Genomic DNA, 27973 nt, shown 5'->3' with positions numbered 1-27973 from the left:
GATTGGGATCTGTATGAACTAAGACATGTAGACTAGAAACTGTGTCCTCTGCTATTGAGTTGATGGAGCCGGAAGTCCACTTCAGGCGTTTCAGATTTTCTGAGGGAGTTTCTCCCAACGTACGAAGTACCTCAGGTTTGCACAGGGATGCATTCACCATGATGACCTGAGGATTGTGGTCGCTCCCGACACAATAGCATAGACTGTAATCACAAACCTGGTTATAAAGGGGCCTAGAAACGAGGGTATAATCTATGATTGAGTCCGCGTTCCCCCAGACCCTTGACCAGGCAGGTGGAATGTCAGATGGTTTTCAACCATTTTGTGCCAGCAGACCAAATTGTTTGCAGGTCTTTATGAGTTCTTCTCCTGATTTGTCTCTCTGTGTTTTCAATGGCATTGCTTGCTCAGGAAGGGGGACAATTACGTCTGTAAGTTCCTCCAAGGGACAATGAAAAAGGTTGAGGTTGAACTCTCCAGTAACTAGCCAGTGCGAATTATTATGGCTATCTTTCAACTGAGATAAGTGAGCTGCCATTCTTCTGGATGATGCCGCTTATTGATTGGGATTGATGTATAAGCTGATGAGGATAACAGGATCTTTCGCATTATTAGCCCAACCTTCCAATTTTAATACCAGCATGTTTTGGTCATCCACGCACACTTCCACTGTTTCAATTGCTATATTGGTATTTATATAAATTGCCACTGCCCCTCTAGCCTTTCTATAAGCACTCTTTCTTTCTGCTGGTTTTGTGTATTCTTTGTAGCCAATGAGAGGGATACTAGTCTGTGCCCAGGTACATTAAGATGTTAGAGGATCTAAGGAATCCTGTGAATTCTAGATCCATGCATTTTGTCTGTAGACCACTGATGTTCCAAGAACAGATTGACAGACAGTCCGTAACCTTTTCTGGTGGCCTTCTCTCGCCTCAGTCTTGCATGCTCCTAATTTGAGACAGGGCTTGCTGTAACCAGCCCCAGGTGGGTTGTTGTTCCTTAGTTGTTACCAGTCTTCGAGGCTGGCTGGGGACTGTTTCCTTAGTTACTTTGGTTGTCATCTTATTGAGATCTGAGTATGTTTTGTGATGGGCCCGAGGGGGAGACCTTCCACTGGCTCCTCTTATTACAGACCGGTTGTAGGTCATTTGCTCATTTATTGGTGGTCCTGCCAGGTGCACGTGGGGGGTATCTATCCCCATGGTAAGTAATGACTACAATGCGCCCAGTCTTTTAGGTGCTTTTTCTTTGTCAGGATCTGAGCCGGAAGCACTGAGGATGAGAAGGTGACCAGAGTGGGATCCATGAGCTGTCGTCTTCTTGCCGGCAGGAACTTGATTGAAAAAATATCATCATACTTGACATGGACTAGACTCTGCAGGGCTTTGATCAATTTTAGGATGGTTGAACGGTTTATGGTGTCTTGCAAGCCCATCAATTTAAATTCCGGGATCCATAACATGACCTCTTGAAGTCAATAGATTGTGATTATTTACCGCCTGCGGGTGAATCTCCAAGAGACCCTGCTCCAATGTGTGCTGTGCCTGAGTTACTTTCTCCATGCGCTCTTTCGCTTGCGGTTTCTCTGTGCGCCATGTTTGATCATCTCGGCCAGCATCTTGGACTCCTGGTAATCCCTCTGATTGGGAGCTACATAACAGCAAAGGCCCGCTGAATATGGTATAGGATGTCCTTAGATTTGCAGGGGATACTATCTTGTTGTGGACAATGTCATGAAATGGAGCCACGGTGGTGCCATGTGTGTTCGAGTCCGTTGGAGCCATTCTTGGACAATCCTGGTCTTTCTGTTGAACAGTTAGAGAGGGGTAAATGGTCTCTAAGATTCCCGGGAGGGTTTTATTCCTTCTTTTCCTTGCTCATTTCCTTTCCCTTTTGGTTTGTCGGGACAGCACAGGGGCATTCGTTTTTTGGCTCCCATCAGCAGGAGGTTGATAGTGGACTCTGGAATGAGTTTGGAGGCTATAGACCACTATTTCCACAGAGTCTTCCTCTGCCAGCCTTTTACTGGGGACTACTTGACTCCATGGAGTTGCCATCTTTAGACTGCATATTTCCTCTTATTGGGCCATATGTATCAAGGAACCAATTTGCGATTCTGTAATAGCGATTTTTAAGAAATCGCTATTTCAGAATCGCAAAATGGTATGTATCAAGAAAAATGCTTTTTTTTTAGCGATTTCTTGATATTCCTCAATTGCGAATTCGCAAATTGCGAATTCGCAATTAAGGAATACTTTCCCATTCATTTCTGTGGGCCAGGAGGCTCATAGGAAGGAATGGGAATTTTTTCTCAATTTGCGATTCGCAATTTGCTAATCGCAAATTGAGAATAATTTCTAGGGTGCAGGGGTGTCCAAAGGACACCCTGTTGCACCTGTGAAATAAGCATAGGTGCACATGTGGTGCACATACATGCCATAAGGGCATGTATGTGCGTCACATGGCACTTTGAAAATGCAAGAATGTGCATTTTTCAAGGAATTCGCAACTTACCACCAACTAGAAGTTGGTGGTAATTTGCGATTCCTTAAGGCCATTTAGCAAATTTTTTTGCCTTCTTACATTGCATTTAAGGAATCACAAAATTTGCTATTCCTTAAATGCAATTGCAAAATGAGGAATCACAAATTTTGCGATTCCTTATTTTGCATTGGATTTTCCTTCATACATATCATTTTGCGAATTCGCATTCGCAAAGGCTGAAATTCTGCGAATTTCGGCCTTTGCGAATGCGAATTTCAATTATACATATGGCCCATTGTGTTGGACTGGGCAGAAACTCAGGGCCTGTGTTGTTCTTTACTTCACCCAGTATCGTTTGCATGATTGTCGGCAGTTGCACTAATTTATCGACTACCTCCTTGCAGGAACAGATTTATAATGTCATTTAGATGGTTTGGTAAAGATCACCTATTCAAGTCTGAGAAAAGTATATCTAGGGCCGCTAGCACACAGGGCAATGGAAGATCAGGATGGCAGCAGGGATGACTGAATTATGTAGATAGAAGAGGCAAATTATGCGGCATAGTGTGCCAAATTCTGTGTCAGTATTACCTTGTTATTGTAACACACATTAATACAGCCCGGACAACTGTTATACCGTGTTAGTGCCAAGTTAACACCTGCATACAGAAATCAGCAACCGACAGGTGACCAGCAAACCCATGGGAATGGTCTCCCACTGGTGCCTTTGATCCGTATGGCTGAGAGATAGCTTTTATTTTTCCAAATTCCGAATTACAGCGCAGATGGTATATTATGTGGCAAATGTAGGGAATCGATAATTACGTGGAAAATGCTTGCAGTCAGAGAATCACATATATGAAGTGCCCCCTGAGTATACTGCATTGTCCACCACTGTGAATATGAGCCGTCACTTGAAAGAGGTGGGAGAAAGAATGCGTGTACCTGTGCTGTGGGTTTATGAATAATTGAGACAGTTGCAAATAAAGCTCATAGAAGCCTGGCCTTGCATGAGGATTCTTGCTGAAAAATAATTTCAGTCTTTAAGGCTCTAAGAAGCCAGGGCAGGATTTATTAAACTGAAAACCCATTCTTGTTCTATCAAAGAAGGTCATTATTTTATTCGGGGTAGGGATGCAGGGCACAAAGGCCCTGGGAAGATGGCACCTGCGTCGCTGTTGGGCACTATTCATTTCAGCTAGCCAAGCAAAGTCCTTTCTCCCACCGGTTGCGCCATCATTGATTTTTATTTGTAAACTTTGTTGTTTGAACAAATGCACACCCTACAAATTTAACTACGAATGTCACTCACCTGCCAAGGCTGCAGGTCCAGGGCAGCAGAGCATTCACCTCTTTTAGGGTCACAGGACAGCAGTCTGTGGATGGCGTAGGCAAACACGTACACCGCATTGTATGCGGTATAGCTAAATCTGAGATTATTTCCATCATACACTGAGCTCTGCAATGTCTGCAGCTGCTCCTCTCCTGTGCAGGCAGGCGTCCCACCGGCATGTTCATTGTGTGTGGCATTCACGTGTGTCAGACTGTCTGCCCACTTGCACCTGAAAACATGCTCCCAGAAGGGCCTGACAAAGATGTCCCCAGAAGATGCTGATGGTCTTTTCTGGTACTGGAAGTCCTTGAAGAGAGGAATGTCTCTGGCGTGTATCACAGGACCTATTGTTCCATTAAGCAGGTTCCACAGACTTTGTCTGAAGAACAGAGGAGAGCCCATCAGACTAGGACTGGCGATCCAGACCTTTCCAGTGATCTCCTTAGCCACCAGCTCATCCATTATGGAGATCAGCTCTGGGGCGAAGGCGTACACAATGATAACTGCTGCCCCCGACTCTGCTATGGTCTGGACTGTTCTCTGGATCTTGGCTCTGGGGCTGTCAGGACTGAGAGTTTCTAGGAAAGCCACACAAACACCACTCACAGAAAATTCTTTCCTTAATTCTTGGATTCCGTGCAGCCCGTAGTCAGTATAGGAGCCCAAGATTCCAACCCATGTCCAACCAAAGTGTATCACGAGCCGTGCCAGAACATAGGGCATTTTTTCAGTGCTTGGATTGGTGCGGACAAATGATGGGAACTGAATCTTATCTTTAAGAAGTGGAAGTCCAGACCCATAGCTGATCTAGAAAATGTAAAGAGTAATTGGTCGATTAATATAAATACATTACCGTTTCTAAAACATTACACATCTTGATAAACTCTTTCTCCTCAATAACAGGTCTTATGGGGATTTTTTGTTACACCAACTAGAGTGGATAGTAAAGTGGGCAGCAGGTGGTCATGATCACTAGCATTCAGGGGGAGGTAGTGGGGTCTACGCCTGCTTCTGATTTGATGCAGTGTATGTGTTCTTAGATGGAATTAATCTATCCGGCTTCCCTAGGTAGACTAGGTGTACTCGACAGGGCAAAACTTTTGCATTCCAGACACTTAGGATTGCCAAGACTAATTCATAGCCTCATAAACCAGAAGCCATCTGCATGCAATCCACTGACTTACTGAAACTGGAAGAAACCTACAACAGTACTAAAGTAAAACACATCTTGAAATTAAATTGAAGAGAGCTGGAGTGACAAAAGTACCTGCACCTTGTCTTCCTCACAGATCTCAGAGCACAGTACACCGAAATGTGATTGTGTAGATTACTACTTACAGCTGTGATTGTAGATCATAAAGGACCTGAGCTGTCATCACCTAAGAAAATATGAAATAATAGGAGAGAATCCCCCTCATACAATTTCTCTTTTCACTCCTTAATAATCTGAAGAAAAACCGTTCTAATGTCAACTTTTTATATGTTTTTTATTGTTTTATATAGAAACAGAACATTGAAGTCTGTCTTGAGAGTTGAACCCTCAGGCAATCAAAGGCCTTAAAGACGGTGCTACCAGCGCCACCCATGCTCTCTACTGCAAAGAAGGCAGTTAAACCTTTGAGTTGTAGATGGTTCAATAGTTCTCTGTTAATAAGCCAGCAGATTGCCCTTTGTCTTTTTTTCCAAGAAAACTAATAATTTGGAGATTGTTTCCCTCCAGCTTGTGCGTTTTTGTCTAGCAGAGCAGTAACCGTGTTTCTTGGTGTTTTCACCTCATTCTGCAATGTTTTCACACTTTCATCCTCTGATTTCTCCCTGTCAGCTGTTTTCTGATTAACATCAGCTGTGACAGTGTCCATTTTAGTCTCCAGCACTACTCTGGAGCGCTGGATCACTGGCATGGTGTCCGTTGATGCTGGCTCTGCATCTGCGGAGCCGTGGGGCTCCCCATCACAAGCATGGTTAGTATTGTCTCTTGTTTGCATATTAGAAGATCATGTTGGTCGGCTTAAATTTGCTTGTTGTACCTTTCACCATGATCCCATGATTGTGCAAGCCCCCCCCATACTATTCTGACGAGGCAGACCACAATACTTTCTTCTCACTCAAGCTAGATACTGTTCAAGTGCTTCTAGTGTGAAATACCCCTTCTTAATTCCTTGTTAGGTTGTCCAGATATCACAGCACCCTTTGTGTTGCATCCGTCTTTGGTTTGCACCAGTCTTTCAACTAGGCGTTGTGGTATGCCAACACTGAGGATTCCAGCACTCTCTTCTGTTGGGGTCAACAGGTTTATTTTCTCATGCTGTCCCCAGTTTATGATGAGCTGTCCTCTCAGACACGGCCTGCAGTCATATCGACTGCATTTTTTTTTCAGTCCAGGGGTCATCAAACGGAGAGTTCAATTTAACCTTAGCACCAACCCATTGACAGGTTCCGCCAGGTTTTTTTCTACACAGTGCCCGACCCTGCACGCCCTTTTTGTTTATCAGACATTCACATGTTTTTTCTGCACCTGGCTGACTTTTCATTTCGTTGGAAAAACGTCCAATCAACTTTGTTTCAGAAGTGTGTTTTGTGTAGTATGTTTGCCCAAGATTAATAGACTGTTTAAGTATTGATAGAGGGGCATTTTGCCAGCTACACCTTCCCTAATGCCAATAACGAATGATATTATAATTAATATTAAGGAGGTTCTACTAGTATGTTACAAAAACTGGCTATCTTTAATTCACTTTGCCATGGCTAATATTTTTGTGTGGCAAAGTGACTTCACACGACATTTGATAACATATGACATTAGCTTAATTAGCCTGTTATCTTAGAGTGCTAGGTCAGTGTCTAGCAGCTTTCTCTAAGTTGGAATAAAGTACCCCCGGCTGTACAATTTAAAGATTTTACAAGTCACCAAGATGTTCTGTGACCATATGGAGAAACAAGGTTGAAGGCTAAGTTCCTTTATAAGGTCCATGAACTCTGAGGTAATCCTGGACGTAGTCCGCGTAGTAGCGCTACTCGTAGCTACGCGAAGTGCACTTCGCACTACGCGAGCTATGCGTAGCTACGTGAACTGCGTAGTGCACTGTGCAAAATGCTGTTCGCACTGATTGCACAGTGCCAGATGCTTGTCCGCACTGTGCAGTCAGTGCAAACCGCATCTTGCACAGTGCAAGCTGTCGTTTTCTGCCGCTCGAGTAGATTTCAAAGCGGACTGGCAGTTTCGAGCATACGCGACCACTCGCAATAGGAAACCTGACCTTCCTGCATTGAGAATCTCGCCGGGAGATTTATTTTCCACGCTCGCGATCAGCAACTTGATGTTGCTGATTGCTAACAAGGAAAAAGTCTGCCGGAATGTCATTTCGCTCGCTCGCGATTGCCAACCAGAGGGTTGAGGGGCCCCTGAGAGGGGTCTCCTGTGCCACAGGGATTGCAGGGATTTGCATTACTTTCCGGTCTCAGGAGTCTCTTTAGCACCCCCCCACACACAGTTCTTAGCTTGGTTGAAAGTTGGGTGGTTTGAAACCATGAAATCTTGCTACTGGATGTCCCTCCAATGCTAGGCAGACAAAGCTTTACCTCCGGTAAAGTCTAGAAAAGTCACCTGGCTTCACTAAGTGTGAACCTTAAAGGTGATTTTTACAACTTTACCTGACTCTACATTAGAAAGCTAGCTGTTCCACAGGAGGTGCACATAAAAGGTCACACTGGCTACTAAGGGTCAATTTCAGCTACCCACAGGTTTTGAATACACACTGACTGGTAGGTGCCTGCCTATCTCCGCAGAACAACAAGAAGAGAAACTCTTCTTCCCATTCCATATCATCCCTGTTGAACCTCCTGTAACTATCTTGCTTCATTCCATCAACAGCAAAAAAACTCACCTGTTTGGATTATATCTTCCTAATATAGCATTTTACCCGGTTCAAGGGCATGTTTATTGAGGGGGTTTGATATGTTCATTGAAAACTGATAATTTCTCTGATGTTGCATGTAATAGTTCTGAACTTAGACAGCGCTCCTATGCCTCCGGATGACAATGCTATTTGGAAATCTTTAAAATAAATAATAAAATATAATGTTAATTATGACCTGTTGTTATTTTCTGCTGAGATTAAACTTTACTTGGTTAAGGGACAGTGGCAATGTTCTTATCATATGCAAATGAACTGGATAGATACTGGAACACGCCTTAACATCTCTGACCATTAGCGCTAGGAAAGCTTGGCACCTACAGCTATTCTGCTGCTGGCTGCTGAATTTAATGCGTTTTTAAACGTTCCCGTTTTTGTCCATTTCTTTTTCTTTTAGTTACTCGTTTTTCCCTGCTTTTAATTTAGGGCCACTCGCATACCCGGATTGCTGCCACCTTACTCCCACTTAAATTTGGTCAAATCACCGCGTTTTAGCGGGTCCCTGCCCACTGTCTCGTTTTGGTGGCCATCTTGGAGGGGGGACATTGCAGGCGGCGCGTGTAGCGCTCTAGTGTCCACGCGCTCGGTGAGCATAAAGCCAGGCAACCCACAGGTGAGCACCCTTAACATCTCTGACCATTAGCGCTAGGAAAGCTTGGCACCTACTGCTATTCTGCTGCTGGCTGCTGAATTTAATGCGTTTTTAAACGTTCCCGTTTTTGTCCATTTCTTTTTCTTTTAGTTACTCGTTTTTCCCTGCTTTTAATTTAGGGCCACTCGCATACCCGCATTGCTGCCACCTTACTCCCACTTAAATTTGGTCAAATCACCGCGTTTTAGCGGGTCCCTGCCCACTGTCTCGTTTTGGTGGCCATCTTGGAGGGGGGACATTGCAGGCGGCGCGGGTAGCGCTCTAGTGTCCACGCGCTCGGCGAGCATAAAGCCGGGCAACCCAAAGGTGAGCACCCTTAACATCTCTGACCATTAGCGCTAGGAAAGCTTGGCACCTACTGCTATTCTGCTGCTGGCTGCTGAATTTAATGCGTTTTTAAACGTTCCCGTTTTTGTCCATTTCTTTTTCTTTTAGTTACTCGTTTTTCCCTGCTTTTAATTTAGGGCCACTCGCATACCCGCATTGCTGCCACCTTACTCCCACTTAAATTTGGTCAAATCACCGCGTTTTAGCGGGTCCCTGCCCACTGTCTCGTTTTGGTGGCCATCTTGGAGGGGGGACATTGCAGGCGGCGCGGGTAGCGCTCTAGTGTCCACGCGCTCGGCGAACATAAAGCCAGCCATGCCGACGCGCAGCGTCATCACGCAGCGTCATCGCCGGACTGTCGTCGGAGTTTCGCCAAAGTCAAGCCCGTCTGTGCCCGTCCGGGCCCAGCCGGGCTTAGGGCACGTTACTCTGCCCAATCCACCCAGACTTCTGGCCCCCACGTACAGGTATTCACAAGACACTTTGCTCTCGCTTCGCGCTCCTAAACATCCCAGCTGTTGCTACTATTGGGCTGAGGGTACCGCATTCAAACATTGTCTTGGGTGTCGCCCGTATAATATTCGTAGGAACCAGGACTCACTCACTATGGCTCTGCTTAATTGCAGGTCACTGCCTTGTCACGCTATGGAAATTCACTCCCTCCTTGTGGATCACTGTCTAGATGCTTTATTCCTGACGGAAACGTGGTTGACCACATGTTCTGGTCCCGATATTGTCAACGCTCTCCCTCCGGGATACCTCATTTATCATCTGGATAGACCGGATGGGAGAGGGGGTGGAGTGGCCATTGTGTATAGAGACACATTTGTTTGCAAAGCAGTAGACTGCGGCATTAACAATTCTGAAACTTGTCAATTTTCCCTTTGCATATCCTCTACTGTCTCCATCTCCGGCCTTCTTGTGTATCGGCCGCCCGCAGCGCTGGGGAATTTCGTTGACTCTCTTATGGAGACTGTTATTCCACTGGCTGCCGCCTCGTCCAACTTTGTTATTCTTGGGGACTTCAACCTTCATTTCGATGACCCCAATGATGTAGTAGCAAGAGATGTGCTAAGCTCACTTGGTGCACTAGACTTACACCTTGCTAATGTGGGAGCTACTCATAATAGAGGTCATCAGCTTGATGCGGTTCTTGCTAATTCTGCGAACCTGCAAGCTCTCCAGATGTTGGCTCTCCCCTGGACGGATCACCACCTTATTCCATTTAGTTGGCTGATGGGGAACCGGAGAGACTCCGTACCTAGACAATATACTGTAGAACGACTCTGGTCGAAGCTGCCGGTGGACAGTTGGGCGGAAGAGCTTGCTAGAACCTGTCCTCACCTTGTAGACGACCCCAATATCGCTGATCAGCATTTGGGTGAATGGCTTACTAACTCTCTGGACTTACTGATTCCTAATAAAAGGAGGCTTGTCAGGGAGAGAAGAATTGGCTCTGCTCCTTGGTATACCTCCGAACTTAGGAGTTTCAGAACCTCCTGTAAAAGGCTTGAACGTGCCTGGAGGAGAGAGCAGACGGAAGGAAGCCGGACCAAATATAAAAGAGAGATGAGGAAATATAAAAGTGCTCTGAAGGTTGCTAAAAAGAACTTTTTTAGCGATAGAATTGAGAGGGCAAGTAATTCTTCAGGAGAATCGTTTAAAATTTTTAAGGAACTTCTGAAAGCCCCGGTCCCGCCAGTTGTGCATGACAATCCCAAAGAAAAATGTGAGGAATTGGCTAGCTTCTTCCATTCTAAAATAGAGAAAATATTATCCTCCTTGCCCGATATCCCTCAAATCACGGAGCCGGCTGCTTGTCAAATATCATGCCCAATTGAGCTAGCCCATTTTGGTCCCTTTTCAGAAGAGGAGGTGATAAAAGTTCTGCTAGAGCTGCAGAGTGGATCTCCAAGTGATCCAGTGCCCATAAAATACCTCAAGCTTGTGGCCAATACTCTGTCTACCCCGCTGACCGACCTCCTAAACCTGTCACTTGTTCATGGCACAGTGCCCCAGCGATGGAAAAAGGCAGTGGTAAAAGCCTTATTGAAGAAGCCAGGACTGGACCCATCCAACTTGACCAACTTCAGGCCTATTTCACTTCTGCCTGGGTTCTCTAAAGTTGCAGAGAAACTGGTTAACCGCCAGCTCTCTCACCACCTAGAGTCCAACCACCTGTTGGGAGACTCCCAGACTGGTTTCCGTCCCGGCCAGGGAACAGACACAGCCTTGTTGGCAGTAGTGGAGGAAGCTAGGAGCACTCTAGATACAGGAGGGTCAGTGGCAGTGATCCTCCTGGACTTGAGTGCTGCCTTTGACACCGTGAATCATCAGGTGCTCCTCCAACGTCTGTCAGAGGTAGGTGTCTCTGGGACGGCCCTGAAATGGCTGGGATCTTTTCTCTCCAACCGTTTCTACCAAGTCTGGGAAGGAGCAGAGCAGTCTGCCCTATTTCCCCTTCAATGTGGAGTCCCGCAGGGCTCATCGCTGAGCCCTACCTTATTTAATATTTATATGACTCCACTTGAAAGAGTGGTCGCCCCCTCGGGGGTGAAGATCATCAGCTATGCTGATGATACTCAGCTGGTGGTGGGCCTCACTCAGCAGGCAGAACAACCTGAGGTGTTACACGACTGCCTGGCCAATGTCTATCGCTGGATGTCTAACTCTGCCTTAAAGCTTAATGGAGGAAAAACTGAGCTGATGCTCCTGGGCAATTCCAGTCCCTCCATTATTGCTAGCTGTTGGCCCCGGTCTCTTGGTGAGTCACCATCTCCCAAGAAGGAGATCAAGTCCTTGGGAGTATGGTTGGAGGAAGATCTGTCCTTCAGGACCCACGCCAAGAAGACCGCGGGGGTCTGCTTCGGTCTATTGAGGTCAGCCCGAAAGGTGTTACCACTGCTTCCTGACCCAGCAAAGAAGCTTCTGGTACGTGGTTTAATCCTATCGAGGCTCGACTATGGGAATGCGCTGTTCCTCGGCGCTCCCGAAGCGACCTTTAAAACCCTCCAACAGGTGCAAAACGCAGCGGCTAGACTTCTTATGGATGTTCCTAGAAGATAGTCTGCTGCCCCCGCCCTTAAGACGCTTCATTGGCTCCCCGTGAAGGAGCGGGTGAAGTTTAAGGCGCTATGCACGGCCCATAAAATTCTCCATGGCAAAGGCCCCCCCATCCTGTCCAACATGGCCCGTACGTATAAGCCGCCACGTCTTTTACGCTCGGACCAAAAACATCTGCTGCAGTCAGCGAGAGTAAGGAGAGTTCGATCTGGTGGCAGGCGTTTCTCTGTACAGGTGGCGACTCTATGGAACTCTTTGCCCCTCAAGATTCGCTCTGAGCCCAAGATCCTACTATTTAGGAAACTTCTTAAGACCTACCTGTTTCCACAGTAGGGATTAGCTGAGCCTCTCCTTTTGCTCTGTCTGCGCCGGGATGCCCCAGGGTAAGCTGAGCGCATTATAAATTTCATATTATTATTATTATTATGACCCCACTACCTTTGATGGGACTCTTCCCTCTGCTAGGACCTGTGCTCTAACATTTTGTGGCTCTTTTAACTGAATTTAACTTACTTGTAGTGACCTCTGGCAGATCATAGTGTTGATTTTCTATGAGGATTGACTCCCCACTATTTTTCCAGCTCTATTATGGCCCTTCCATACTGTCCCCAAAAAGTTTCTGATTCAAGAAAACTCCTCTGTTTTCATTCGTGGCTCTCCTCAGTTCACCCTGTAAAAACAAATATCCCTGACACCTTAAAATCTCTAATACCGACCCAAATTGTCTTTGGATGTTGGTTTGAGAAAGTTAAACAGACAAGGAAATAAGGAGCATAATTACAAGGCCCTATCCCTACCCAAGCGTCACTTTTTTGATGCTCCAGTGGTGCTCTATGAAATTTACAAGGCCACACCAAGCCACTTTGCGTGGCTTAGCATAGCCTTGTAAATAATGGTCCTCTGCAACGCAGTTTGTTGAGGCAAAGAGATGTACAAAGTGTGTTACTGTAGATTCCCCACAACACCCATGGTTTTTTGACAGTGCTCCAGATTTACAAGGATCCGTAAATCTGAGGTAGCACCAACAACTAATGCTTTTCAAACGAAGGTGTTAAACTGGCACAACGAGGAGATATACTTTTATTTCTTCAAATTTTTTGTTCTTTCTATGTGTGCTGCATTTTGCACAGGGGTGAGCACAGGGATGCACCATATTATTGTTTCCGAGACTATTAAGCAGCTCAGTGCAGCAAAAATGCTTGCGGCACCGTGCTCCACTATTTTCATGTTAATATGCCCTTAAGTTTTAACTTTAAATTGAGACCTGCAAATAATTCACACAGCACAGGATTGAATTTTCAACCCTACTTTTCTGTGAGGTTAAAGAATAATATTTTACTTTTTAGAACCCAAGACAGTTCATGTGAGTATCTTAAGGCTTTCCTGAACTTAGACCCCAAAGTCAGTAAAAGGAGAAAGGTCTTGCAGTTGACCATACCCTACCTCCTGCTTCAAGAAGACCAATGTTAGACCTGGCATCCTTGGCATTGTTTTCCCTGAACTTTTTTTGCTGACTTTCCTTTTTGCTGGCCTCAAAATTCTGCATATTCGACCATTGCTATCCAGCACTAAAGTGCTTGTGCTCTTTTCCCAAAACATGGCAACACTGCCTCATACCCAATTTGCATATTTAATTTACTTATACATCCCTAGAAAGTGCATCACATGTGCCCAGGGCCTGTAAAATTAAATGTTAAAAGTGGGCCTGCAGCACTAATTGTGCCACCCACTCAAGTAGCCCTTTAAACATCTAAGGCCTGCCACTGCAGACCCTGGGGGTATATTTACAAGAACTGGCACACCACTGTTTTGCCGCAGCGGTGCACCAAAAAGATTGCCTCCATGGTGCGACAGATTCCAACACCATGCTACGGTCATATTCATAATACGGTGCACCATGGCGTTAGGTAGAAATCACCTTTGTAAAAACTGGCACTGTTGTGTGCACCATGTCATACAGAAATGTTATGCTAATGCTGCAAAAGTGACACTCAACCAATTAGCAGCTCGAAAATAGACACTAGTAGCCCTAGCGTCACTTTTGTGTGCCTAGCGGGAATGTTTTCTTTTAAAGCTGTTACTTGAGAAAAAAATGCTAACCTGCCAGAAAGCTGCAATTGATCAATAAGCAGTGAACACAACCCAGGATAACAACCCCAATAATACCAGTACCATCAAGGATTACCAGCCACAGTCTCAGGGGAAGAGGAGGTGCAAGTTAAATGAGTTTAGTGAGGAGGAAGAGAATGAGACCTGGATCACAGAGGTGGTGGAGCACCAACACCAGCTCTTTGTCAGCTCCAAAATGTCATAAGGGAGGCAAACATCTATATGGCAGATTATTGTGGACCAGGCGAACAGCGTTGCCAAAGTCAAGAAAACAGTGAGTGACTGTGAAAAGCACTGGCATGATTCCATGCGCACAACAAAGGAGAAACTGGCAACCAGTCTCAAGACGGCATTGCATACCAGAGGTGGTAGATCAGTACCCCAGGAGCCACTGGAGCCCTTGGAGGAGCAGGTGTCAGCGTTCATCTCTGAGGAGTCAGCGGTAGGAGTTGCAGGTTAGGACAGTAATGGGTATCGCAAATACAACAGGGTAAGTTGCAACAAAGAGCAATGTGGGCAACTAGGTCTTTGCAGGCAGCTATGTCTCAGCACTCTGTGGCACTGACTGCATGCCAAAGAGTAGAATAATGGCTCATTCAGGATTAAACACAACATAAATGTAAAGCTCATGAGCATTTTGAGAACATTTTGCCATAGGGCAGCACCACAAGCTTTCTAGCTATACTGCCCTATGTCGAAAGAAAAGGGCAGGAATATGCTGTATCTACAATATATGGCGTGTTCCTGTCCATTCTGCCAGTGCCGAAAACATTCAAAGCAGGCAGCCTTTACCCATGGAGCAAAGGTACCTGTGTTGGCACTAGCCAGCCTATTGTGCACCAGCACAGAGGTAAGCACAGAGATGTGTTGTATTGTTGTAAACACAGTGATCCCTGCAGTTTCCTACTGACACAGCTTGGCTGACCAAGAGGATTTGTGTTGCAGCACTGCAAAATAGGTTTAGGATATATACCTACTGTCTCACCTGGGCCCATGCACATTAACCTAGCCTGGAAATCCATAGCATGCAATGGGTTTCTCAGGGGAGAAACATCTCACCTGAGGGGTGGGGGATAAGTGTGAAATGGGAAGTAGCTACACATAGGGACATTTTAAGAGCTCTGCTCATAGTAGCCTAGATTAAAGTACATTACACCCAGCTGTCCTGGCATGCAGGGTCAAAGCACACAGGATTCAGCTGCCATGGTAGGGACTACCAGAACTCCTCTCATCTACTACATTTGACTGGATGTGGAGGTAAATGCAAGTGATGTACATAAGAGCACCATGGGGCATATTAACAATGAAATGGAGCAGTGCGTTGCTGCAAACATTTCTGCTGTGCTGAGTTGCATCATTTAAAAAATGCAGGGATATGCTGTATTTACAGGAATACGTGCCACCCTTGTGTCCACCCAGGTGCAAAAAGAACAGCTGTGCGCCAAAGCAGGCATCTTTGCACCATGGTGCAAGAGTGCCTGCGTTGGGGCACGGTGGTGCAAGGGGGCCTGCATTGGCGCACAGCTGTGTCTGACTGAGTCACACTTGTGTAGCAACTGATTGGGGATGACAGACAACAGCCCATTGTGGTACTAAATTCTGCATTTCAGGTCCACCCGGGTTAAGATGTGGTTTGAGCCAGGAGTGAATCGTGTCCAAAACTGGCTCACTGCGTCACATGTACATGTTGGAGGATGCAATACAGGTAACTCTCAAGGGATAGGGAGAACTACTTAGTCACCACAAAGGACACAAGCCTGGGAAGGTCAGAGCCTGAGGTGGATGGGCCCAGTTGTCTTAGAAAACTAGGTAGGTAGGTGTCACCATTCCCATCACTACCACCATGTGATGGGTGCCTGACCCATATCACTCTACAACAACCTGCCATATCAGTCCATTGGATATGGTCAAGGATAATGTGGGTAAAGTAGGCAAATGTGATTCAATGTATGATCTGGGTCCCATCACTGTGTGGTTGTAAGTTAGCTGCCTGGACTTCATTGGGAACAGCCAGAAGAGGTATGTACACATACAAATGCATGTGTCTGATTAAAACGATGTGTGACAGATAACCAACTGTGGTATGATGAAACGGGTTGAACATCAGTAATCTGACTACTATGACAAGGCCCATCCAACCAAAGTAGGCACATGGTGGTAGGGAGAACAATGCTAAGATCCAATCATACAGGGGAAGCGAAATACAGTGCAATTTGCAATCCATACCCTTGAGTAACAGGTGTCCTATGCACCAATGAGGAACTGAAAGTGAAATGTATTGAGGCTTGATTGTCAAATGGTTTACTCATATCAACATCTAAGAGTAATCAGCAATAGCATTTCTCCATCTCATTGCAGAAGATGAATCCTCACCTCATGGTCAGCACGCTGCCCTGGACTTCAGCGATGATGGGGAAAAAAACCTGCAAACCATCAACCAGGACACACTCCAAGAATTTCTGGACTCCATCGGGACACCAGCTCTGGACACGGGGAGGGTCAATTGCATTGTGGGGTCTTCACATCCTCAGTCTACCAACCAATAGGCACCACATGCCACCCCACCCAGAACCCTGGACTCCGAGGACACACAGATTACTTTCAAAACGTACTGCTTTAGGAGTCCAGTGGGAGATGGTAGAGCAGGTGTGGGCAGGAATGGAGACCATAGCAGTCACTCTTGAGGGTTTTTCGTTGGTGCCTCAGTCCCTATAGGGACAACACTGCAGTCATCAGAGGCACCTAATCTCCACTCTGTGGCCTCCAGCACTCCCTGGCTGATTTTTTGCTGGTGTCAGGAGGCAGAGGCATGAACAAATGCCCTGTCACAATGGCACTGATCAACCAGCTGGGCACCAATAAGAACCATCTTGGAGTCAATAGAGCGAAAGTAGAACTTCTACTTTGCTGCCATGGCTGCCTATCGACCACAACTCTGCTGGCATTTTAAAAAACCAACATGTTCTCCTCGCTGCTGTGCTGCCTCATGTGTTGGCACAAATGAATGCTGCTGCAGGCATGAAATCCACATCTTCCGCCCTTGGTGTGCGTGTTCCTCCCTCAGCTGCCGCACCTAAAGCGTCCCCTCTTGGGACACACTGCATGCATCAGAGGAGAAAGATGTGAACTGCACCTTTTTCCATCGAAAAAGTGTCAGGTAGCATTGGCGGTGCCACATACCCAGTTTTTCCTTTGCCCTGCGCTTATGAACATGAAAGGGAAAATCAGCTGCCACTGTCCTCATTTTGCTTTTGCCGTGTTCACCTTAACCATTTGTAGAATGTCAATGTGCCCTATTCTCACAAAGACATTGTGCTCATACCCCTCACTGAAACACTCCTCTCCTCCACATGTCCCATGACTTGTTATCCACAAGGAGTCTGTCTTGACATCCACTGGCTTAAAACATCTTTTGGGAACGTTGTCCTATGAACTGTACCTGTGAGCCAAATCATGATTTGCAATGCAATTAAATTCACTCAGAACTAACTGAGTGTTGTTTTTCTGTTGGAGTCTAGACCAAGTTGACTATTTTGCATTCTATTAGGCAAAGACACCAACTACTTGCCAAAGACACATGTGTTGATTGGCTGGTTTCTCAAGGTTGCAAGCATAAAGTGCAACTAGTGTCATACAGCCAATGTTAATGGTGAATAAAGTCACACCACAAGTGCCGGGCCTACCCATGGATACTAGCAAGCAAACTACATTGGGATGATAAGTAAACGCTGAAAGTGTGAGTATTTATGGGGCAGCTATCAGTGTGCGAGTCCAAAATCTTTCAATTTAGATGAATGTTTAACCACAACATCCCACCAGAACATTCTGCATGATGTACCCAGACTGAGAGATTGAATGTGAAGGCATGTGTTGCATTGTGTACCATTTCCAACATGATTTCCAAGTGCACTGCTCAACTATGTCTGTAGATAAATAATGTAAAGCCATGGCCAACCTGACAGATCCCTGTCCATAGGTAAAACACCTACTCATACATGTTTCCAAACACTGCTAGCGAAGACAAATGAAAGTACATAACATTACCTGAGCACACATGCTAAATGCCACAAAGAAAATCATGATGTAGACCTAACCTACAGTACCTTATTCTGCATACCATCTAAAAATACATTAACTAAACCTAGCTTACTCTACACATTTAGCACAACATGCTAAACATCAACCTCCTACCCCCCCTAAGACATGCCTTCACACAAGGACAACATAAACTACTCCTAAACATCAAATAACTACACATTGAATCCTAAACAATCAAACAATGTTTTTTTTTCCATTTGGTATTTTTTCATTTTTTTTTCTAAACACATATATAACATATCAACTTTCACCCTAGAAAACATAGACTATCCATATCCAAATAATTTGTTCCCACCAATAAAAAGCCTAAAACTACTTCCCCTAAACTAACTAACCTAACCTAAACTATAAGACCAATAAGAACAAAAATACCACTATGTACAGGGAGAAGGGCACAAAGGCGGCTCCCTGTGGCAGGAAGTTGGCTAGGGTCTTGCCAGTGCCTGCTTCACTTGCTGGATCAGTGTCATAGCCCGGTCTATCTTGTGCTCAAGGGACTGGTGGTTGTGAGGGTATGCTGGTGGAGGTGCTGGGTGCCGCTCCCTTTGAGGTAACGTGGCTTGCCCATCCATCTTTTCCTTTGCTTGTCTTAGCCAATGTAGGTGGTCCCAAAGTGAAGACTTTCCACTTGCCCAGAGCCTTCTTCTCCTCGTGTTGCTTCCTCATCGTGCTGTGAGCATTAGCGACATGTTGAAGGTGGAAGCAGCACTCCTTCCTGAGTTTGTGCTTCCTAAACTGATCTGGGGTCATGTTGTCTGCTTAAGAAAAAAGGAAAACTGTCAGTCAAAGAGTGACTAGGAACAGTTACAACATAATGAAACAATATTATTTTCACAACACCAAAGGTGGCATCCCCATAGCCTAAATTCATCTTGCAGCTTATAGTGAACATACATATGCCTATTATCAGATTTACTAAAGGCAAATTACAAAGGTGTGGCAATTGTTGCACAATGCAATTGCACCAATTTGGCTCGTCTGGGTATGACTATTTCAGTATGTACTATGCTTAGGAACAATGCTGCTTTGTACCCATGGTATCATACCCATCATGTGTACTGAACATTAGAAACCCTTCTGCATCCTGCAATGACCTATATGCCATTGGGATTTACCACAGTAAGAGGTGCAATGTCTTCAAAGTACATGTATTGTCTCACAATATAATGTAACTGATATGACAAGGACACACATCAGAAGACATTGCTAACTATACTAAACACTTGGCAGGTAATAAATGTAACAATTGACACTGGATAAGTACCTCACATCACACAGAAGCATATGAGTCCATGGTGGACCATGCCACCGCTCAATACATGCTCCCTTTATAATAGCATGTGCAACTGACATGCCTTCTTAAATCTTCACATCCACTGCCATGTTCACATGTTATTCACTACCACATATTTTTACACAGTCTGCCACTGTGATCACGGCTTCCCTGGCAAGTCTCCATCATGTAGTCCATTCTAGATTGGCAATGTAATCTCCTTGACATTAGTCGGAGGCTGATACACATGCAATAATTAACATCCACTTTTCCTGACCTTTTATTTTAAGTTTAAGGTTTATTGAGAACGAAAAAGCCATAACACAAAAGAGTCATATAAGAGAAAATACAATGAAAAATAAGCTAATTCATTATACAACCTAATACATTCTTCGCGTAATAAAAGAAGAAGGAAAGAGAAGGGGGGGAGAAGAGGGAGGGAAAGAGGGGGAGGGGAGAATAACATGTATGAATAATATCAGTGAAAGCAACACCTGAATCTTACCTTTAAATTACAACTAGAATATTAGCGATAACAGCAACATTTTAAAACACAAATCTTACAATAGAATAACTAACACGGAAAAAGGGAGCAAAAACTTAAGGCAGTCATCTGGAGTGGAGGATAAGGAAACAACAGGAAAATTTATGGAGGTTTCTTAACTTCATCTAGAGTGTTAATTTTAATAGAAGAAGCTAAGGCTAGATCTGATAGGTAAGAGGATAGAGGGAGCCATAAAAGATCTCTCTTAATACGTAAAGAGAGTGGGTTAATATTGCATGTGTCTAATCGATGGTGAAAACAAACAGCATTCCACCAGGCCTTGAAAGTAACTTTATCTGCTTGTTTCCAGTTAGAAGTAATTAAATAAAGGGCTATCGCTAATAACAAGTCAATAAAAGAGGGAATATGCGTTGGGTGTGGTCAAGAGGGTTATAATGACCCTAAAAAGATATGGGAAGTGGAAAAGGGGATTTGTGTATTGAAAATGTTATTAATTTGGGACCAAACTGGGAGCCAAAACCGAGATAAGGAGGGACAGCCAAAGAGCATGTATTAAATCCGCTGAGGTACTTTTACAGGACCAACAGGTTGGAGATAGGTCTGCCAAAAAAGTGACTAATTTCATTGGAGTGAAAAGAAGGCATTTATAAATTAAATACAAGGTCTGGGATGTATTAGCTGCTCTTGATGTTTTAAGAAGTTTTAACCATAATGAGTCCCAGAAAGGAATAGATCAACATTCTCCAAAGTCCTTTTCCCAGGCCAATTCAGATTTTCCCTTAGGTCTGTCAGAAGCGAAAAATAGGTGTTTATATGAAGAAGAGGACGATGTAAGAATAGATAACAGTAGAAAAATATTAGAAAATGTAATAGGAATGTTTGGGCTAGGGGTTAAAGAGTGAAGATATTGAAGAAGAGAAGGAAGAAGAGAATCATATTGAGATTTACAAGAAGAGGGTAAAGAGTAATTCAGTTGGAGGTCTGAAAAAGAGAGGGGAAGGGAATTAAACACCAATTGAGGCTCCATTTTTTCCAATAAATGGTACGACCTTTGATACGCAATAAATGATTATGCCAAATAGGCTGAGTGCCTAACGAAGATAAGGCTGGATAGGAGGAAGGAAGAATAGGTATTAATAATTTACGAGTATGAGAGATCACTTGAGGTCGAAATGAAGAAATGTTATTAGTAAAAGCTAGAGCATCACGAAAGTGAAAGGGAGATATAAAGTGTTGCTCTATTTTCAACCAAAGAGGAGGACGAATATTTTGGTCTTGATTCAACCAACAAGAAGATTGTCTTAGACAAAAAGCATGATGATATGATTTGAAGTCGGGGAATTTGAGGCCACCAGAGGATTTATCAGCTTTAAGAACATTAAAAGCTATACAAGGACATTTATTTTTCCAGAGGAACTTATTTAAAATAGAATCAATTTTTTTTAAATAGAAGTCAGGAATGTGAACTGGAATCATAGAAATAAGATAAAGGATAAGCGTAGAGAGCATCATTTTAATTGAATCTAATCGACCCCACCAGGATGGAAAAAGAGGGTGCCAACGATCAATGGATGTAGAGAGAGATTTAGAAAGAGTATCAAAATTTTCTTTCAAAGTTTCTGGGATAGAGGGGGTAAACCATAAACCTAAATATTTGATTTTAGAAGTCTTCCAAGCAAAGCCAGAGGAAATAAAATCTTGTTTTAGACAAAGAGAATTTAAAGGGAGAACTTCACATTTATCCGAATTAAGACGATAGACGGATAATGGGGAGAAGGTATCCACTTGTGAGAAAAAAGCTGGTAGAGAAATAGAAGGATTAGAACAGTGAAGAAGGATGTCATCAGCATAGACAGACATTTTAACATGGGAAGAATCAAGTTTAAAACCAGAAATACTGTCGTCAAGCCGAATTTTTGTTAAAAAAGGTTCTAAGGCAATGATAAATAAAAGAGGTGAGAAAGGACAAGCCTGACGGACTCCACTAGAAAGAGAGAAATAGTCAGAGAATACACCATTAACAAAAATAGAGGTTTTGGGATCAGAATATATTAAAGAAATGAGAGAAATTAATTTAGCAGGAAGACCAATCCATTTAAGTGCCTAAACATGAAATCCCAGTAGAACAAGGGGAGCTTGGCCCTTAGAGGACAAGTGAGGAGGCTGGGCCTAAATATAGTAATCAAACAAGAGTGCCTCTCACTATTCAATCACAGCCAAAAATCAAGGCAGGTTGAAGACGCTATTTGTCGTTTTCAACACGGTACTTTTATTTATACCAGTTACTTTTTTTAGTTTATAGAATGTTTGTCGTACACAACATATGATCAGCAGAAAAGACCTGTACAAAACGTCAATGTTAAACAAAGTTTAAATTATTCAATGCAACATATTGTCAAAATTAAAAGTAGACCTGAATGTGGTCAACAGATAGAAACATTAAACATATGTGACAAAATACATAGTGCAACACATTTTTACATCAGTGCAAGGTTTGATTAAAGCAAAAAACTAGCAAAGAAAGGAAAGATTAGAAAAAAAGGAGCGCGAAAGTGAATTCGAGACTCTATTTTATCGCCAGCAATAGCTTGAGTTTGAATTGTCCTTTTCTAATTCGCCGACGCGTTTCGAATCCAGAGATTAACTGTCAGGATTCTCATCAGGGCATAGTTAATCTATCTGTGAATTTAAACAAAGGAGGGGGAAAGGTTTCAGTGTCATGATTTAATGTAGAGGCAACACTCCTTATATTGTGACAATCAGCTGTAACCTACCGCTTTTGAAAGAAGCTGATTTCAGCAAGAGAATAAAAGTGCAGACTTGAAAGTGCAGACTTGAAAGTGGGTCCAGGAATGGAACGCCTACAATTAAAATGGACGGACATTTTTAGCACAAATTGAACATTTAAATACTAACACTTAGAAAACAAATTTGCCACTAAGCGTACCGTCATTGGTTTCAAAGTCGATCAAAACGGCTGCTTATTGCGGGATGAGGGCTCCGCAGCGTGCTCGCAGTTGAAGAGGGGCCAGTGGCGCTGTGTGCAAAAAAGTGAATGTATATCGGTACTTGTAAACTGAAGTTTGGTTCTTAAGACAGTTCTCTTCCAGCATGTGGAAATAGTACCTTTTACGTTTATCACTGTATTGGTCCAACGGGATCCTGTTGCCTGAAAGGACGTCTTGGCAAAGCCGACGTGTTAAAGTTTAGTAGACGGGCTCCATCTCCGCTAAGGAAAACGGAGTTGTTATTAGTCTAGAGCTTGCCTCAGTCCTTAAGAGCGCGCTGGGTCGCGGCGCTTTGCCGCAGGAGCATCGCTTACCTCGGTGTGATTCAGTTGACGGCTCACAGCATTCTGTCTGGTTTCCCAAGATGGATGCTGCTATGGTTACTATGGCAATGAGTCATTGAGGTGTTGCTTTGCATTGTGGGATTTGTAGTTTGTGCAAATGTCATGTATTTAATGCGGGAAAAGCCCATGTTACATTTGGAACACACTGAGACGCGACCGAGTCGGTCGTCAGGATAACAAGACACCATTGGATCAGAGTCTGGCGACTTCAGATAAAGTATTGAGGCCCCTCTGCACACTGTTAAATTTCAATATTAAGTAAGCTTCTGTTTTCAAAAGCACCCTATCTACATCCACATTGCTTTGTGACGGGCGTAATGTGTACAACACCGTCCATTTGAGATGATTAGCATCATGGCTGGCGTTTATGAAGTGTTCCACCATGGGGGCAGTCATGATTTTATTCTTGATCCTGGATCAATGTTGGCAAATACGTGTGTTCACTTGTTGTGTAGTTTTGCCAATATAAATTAGATCGCAGGGGCACTGGACCAGATAAACGACCAGTCCGCCCTCATATGGGCAATTGTTGCGCATTAGGAGGAACTGTTCGAACCTGAGAGACTTCACGTCTCATGCTGAGACGTTTTGCCAAGAAATGCAGGAGAGGGGGTACCCTAAAAAATTACTTAAGCACTCCCTAACAAGAGCACGCTTTACCCCCCGTGAAACTCTACTGCAAATACGGCCCAAACCCACACTTGAAAGGTTGGTCTGTGTCACCACCTTTGGACCAGACACCCACAAATTGAGAAAAACAGTGCTGAGCAATTGGCACTTATTGGCGAATTTAGACTGCCCACTATCTAATCCTCTGTTTGCCTACAAGAGGAATCAAAATGTAGGCCAACATATCATGAGGGCGGACGTCACTTTACCAAAAAAGAAAAGTGACCTTCTGAGCCAATGGAACCTTAAACCAATTACAGGGCATCACAAGTGCGGCACCTGTGTTGTATGCCCAAACACTATCGAGGGTGACGAGTTCCAACATGGAACTACCAGATGGAAGCACTCAGACTTTTCAAATTGTAAGACCAAGAATGTCGTTTATCTGGTCCAGTGCCCCTGCGATCTAATTTATATTGGCAAAACTACACAACAAGTGAACACACGTATTTGCCAACATCGATCCAGGATCAAGAATAAAATCATGACTGCCCCCATGGTGGAACACTTCATAAACGCCAGCCATGACGCTAATCATCTCAAATGGACGGTGTTGTACACATTACGCCCGTCACAAAGCAATGTGGATGTAGATAGGATGCTTTTGAAAACAGAAGCTTACTTAATATTGAAATTTAACAGTGCGCAGAGGGGCCTCAATACTTTATCTGAAGTCGCCAGACTCTGATCCAATGGTGTCTTGTTATCCTGACGACCGACTCAGTCTTGTCTCAGTGTGTTCCAAATGTAACATGGGCTTTTCCCGCATTAAATACATGACATTTGCACAAACTACAAATCCCATAATGCAAAGCAACACCTCAATGACTCATTGCCATAGTAACCATAGCAGCATCCATCTTGGGAAACCAGACAGAATGCTGTGAGCCGTCAACTGAATCACACCGAGGTAAGCGATGCTCCTGCGGCAAAGCGCCGCGACCCAGCGCGCTCTTAAGGACTGAGGCAAGCTCTAGACTAATAACAACTCTGTTTTTCCTTAGCGGAGATGGAGCCCGTCTACTAAACTTTAACACGTCGGCTTTGCCAAGACGTCCTTTCAGGCAACAGGATCCCGTTGGACCAATACAGTGATAAACGTAAAAGGTACTATTTCCACATGCTGGAAGAGAACTGTCTTAAGAACCAAACTTCAGTTTACAAGTACCGATATACATTCACTTTTTTGCACACAGCGCCACTGGCCCCTCTTCAACTGCGAGCACGCTGCGGAGCCCTCATCCCGCAATAAGCAGCCGTTTTGATCGACTTTGAAACCAATGACGGTACGCTTAGTGGCAATTTGTTTTCTAAGTGTTAGTATTTAAATGTTCAATTTGTGCTAAAAATGTCCGTCCATTTTAATTGTAGGCGTTCCATTCCTGGACCCACTTTCAAGTCTGCACTTTTATTCTCTTGCTGAAATCAGCTTCTTTCAAAAGCGGTAGGTTACAGCTGATTGTCACAATATAAGGAGTGTTGCCTCTACATTAAATCATGACACTGAAACCTTTCCCCCTCCTTTGTTTAAATTCACAGATAGATTAACTATGCCCTGATGAGAATCCTGACAGTTAATCTCTGGATTCGAAACGCGTCGGCGAATTAGAAAAGGACAATTCAAACTCAAGCTATTGCTGGCGATAAAATAGAGTCTCGAATTCACTTTTGCGCTCCTTTTTTTCTAATCTTTCCTTTCTTTGCTAGTTTTTTGCTTTAATCAAACCTTGCACTGATGTAAAAATGTGTTGCACTATGTATTTTGTCACATATGTTTAATGTTTCTATCTGTTGACCACATTCAGGTCTACGTTTAATTTTGAAAATATGTTGCATTGAATAATTTAAACTTTGTTTAACATTGACGTTTTGTACAGGTCTTTTCTGCTGATCAGATGTTGTGTACGACAAACATTCTATAAACTAAAAAAAGTAACTGGTATAAATAAAAGTACCGTGTTGAAAACGACAAATAGCGTCTTCAACCTGCCTTGATTTTTGGCTGTGATTGAATAGTGAGAGGCACTCTTGTTTGATTACTAAACATGAAATCCCAACCAATCCTATCGAACGCTTTTTTCAGCGTCCAATGCTATAGCAGCAATGGGATAATCAAGAGAAGAGGCCTTACTTAGAATATTAAAGAAAACTCTAGAATTAACGGATGACAGACGACCTTTAACAAAGCCAGATTGTTCTGGATCAATAATGTTTGGGAGAATGGGATCAAGACGGAGAGCAAGGAGCTTTGCACATATCTTGTAATCAAGATTACCTAAGGAAATTGGTCGGTAGCTCTTACAAAGGGAGGAATCTGTATTTTCTTTGGGAATTAAGCAGATCACAGCTTCCTGTAAAGAACCTGAAGAAGAACCTTCTTTTACAAAATATTGATAAAGTGTTACAAGATGAGGGAGTAGTAAAGAGGCAAAATGAGTATAGAATTCCATAGTGAAGCCATCAGGACCAGGCGCTTTACCTCTTTTTAGTTTAGAAACAGCATGAGTAATTTCAGATAAAGTGATATCCTTCTCCAGTGAAGCAAAGTCTGTGTACTCCGTGGAGGTAGGATGTAATGAGTGAAAGAAATAAGAAAGAGCAGCAGAGGACGGACAATTGCTGGCGTGTACAAATTTTTATAGAAGGAAACAAATTCATTTAAAATATTACTATTTTTAAATAACGAAACACCAGCATTATTATGTATGGATTCAATTTTAGTACGCTCACAACAAATTTTAAAATAATTTTCAAGCAATTTGCCCATCTTATTTTGGCCTCCAGAATATTGGGCATTACTTTTCAAAAGATAGGGAGATGCAGCTTCCATAGATGATTTATTAAAAGAAATGTTTGCATCTATGAAACGCTTTAATGAGGTTTCTGAATTAGAACGATAATAGGAATTTTGAAGGTTTTTAATGTTGACTAACAACTGAGCATGCTTAGCTTAAAAAAAACTTATTTTTCCGAGAGACAAAACTTATGATAAATCCTCTAGCCGCTGTTTTAAAGGAATCCCAGATCAGTAATGGAGAAGATTCTGAGATGAAATTAATAGCGAAATATTCAGTTGCAAAAGAAGTGAATTGGCCTGTGAAATTAGGATCCAAAAGTAAGGAATTATTGAAACACCATTTACCCTTATGGGGACTGAAAGGTAAAAGATCAAAGTCTACAAAAACTGGGACATGATCTGATATCAATATGCACCCCATTTCAGCATGTGTAACAAGTTGGGATAAGGGTTTACTAAAGAAAAGGTAATCTATTCTGGATTGCGAATTATGAGGAGGGGAATGAAAAGTATACTCCTGTAAACCTGGGTTACAAAGCTCCAAATGTCAGTTAAAGCTTTGCGGCGAATAGCAGAAGTGAACTGAGAGTACATCCTAGTGTTTGTGAATCTTACAGAGGAGTGTCTATCTAGAATAGGGTCGAGGACCTGGTTACAGTCACCCCCAAAGATAAGGTAATCATCAGTAAACATAAGGAGTTTATCAGAAATCTGATTCCAGAACATATTATCCACATTAACAGGTGCATAAACGTTAAACAACACCAAGGGAATGCGATCAATTTATTTTATATGCTTATGTAGCGCCTGAATAGACCCCCAAAGGGGTATCTCCGCGCTTTGCCATACAAAAGAACCGACTACTATGCACGAACAGTACTAGTGGGTGGTGGGAAGGGAATGAATTAAATGCTGGAAAAAAGGTAGGTTTTCAGGGCTTTTCGAAAAGACAGGTGGTCAGTGCTAAGCTTTAGTGCGAGGGGGAGAGTGTTCCAAAGAACAGGCCCTGCGTATGCCAACGCCTTGCCTCCTTGGCGAGTTTTTTTAATTTTTGGAACCTTAAGGAGCTGGAGATTGCTCGATCGTAGTGAGCGGCCAGGAACATAAGGAAGGAAGGCTGTGGAGAGAAATTTCGGGCCTTTCCCCATCAGACACTTGTGAATTGTACACAAGATTTTAAATTTGGTCCGCAGTCACACTGGCAACCAGTGAAGTTCCATCAGTAGTGGCCGGGAGGGAGTCCTGGAAGGGGCCATCATGACTAACCTCGCGGCCGTATTCTGGACCACCTGTAGTTTGTTAAAATGGCCTTCGTTAGCTGATAAAAGAAGGCCATTACAGTAGTCCAATCTACTAACGACCAGAGCCTGGACCAAGGTCTTTCTGTGGTGATCTGG

At 43.6% G+C, this 27973-nt stretch overlaps 1 protein-coding gene across 1 annotated transcript in view; it reads right to left on the bottom strand.

The window, feature by feature from the left end:
* LOC147750878 (extracellular calcium-sensing receptor-like) overlaps positions 1-27973 on the bottom strand; it is a 120723-nt gene that overhangs the window by 6913 nt on the left and 85837 nt on the right. The window contains exon 3 of the mRNA XM_086931558.1: positions 3797-4624. Within this exon, the coding sequence (XP_086787684.1) occupies positions 3797-4624 (828 nt within the window). The remainder of the gene's footprint in view (positions 1-3796; positions 4625-27973) is intronic.

The sequence above is a fragment of the Lissotriton vulgaris genome, chromosome 1_1 (assembly GCF_964263255.1).
Source record: "Lissotriton vulgaris chromosome 1_1, aLisVul1.2, whole genome shotgun sequence".
Classification (NCBI taxonomy): domain Eukaryota; kingdom Metazoa; phylum Chordata; class Amphibia; order Caudata; family Salamandridae; genus Lissotriton; species Lissotriton vulgaris.
The sequence above is the reverse complement of the archived record's forward strand: the minus strand, read 5'-3'. Positions and strand labels throughout refer to the sequence as shown.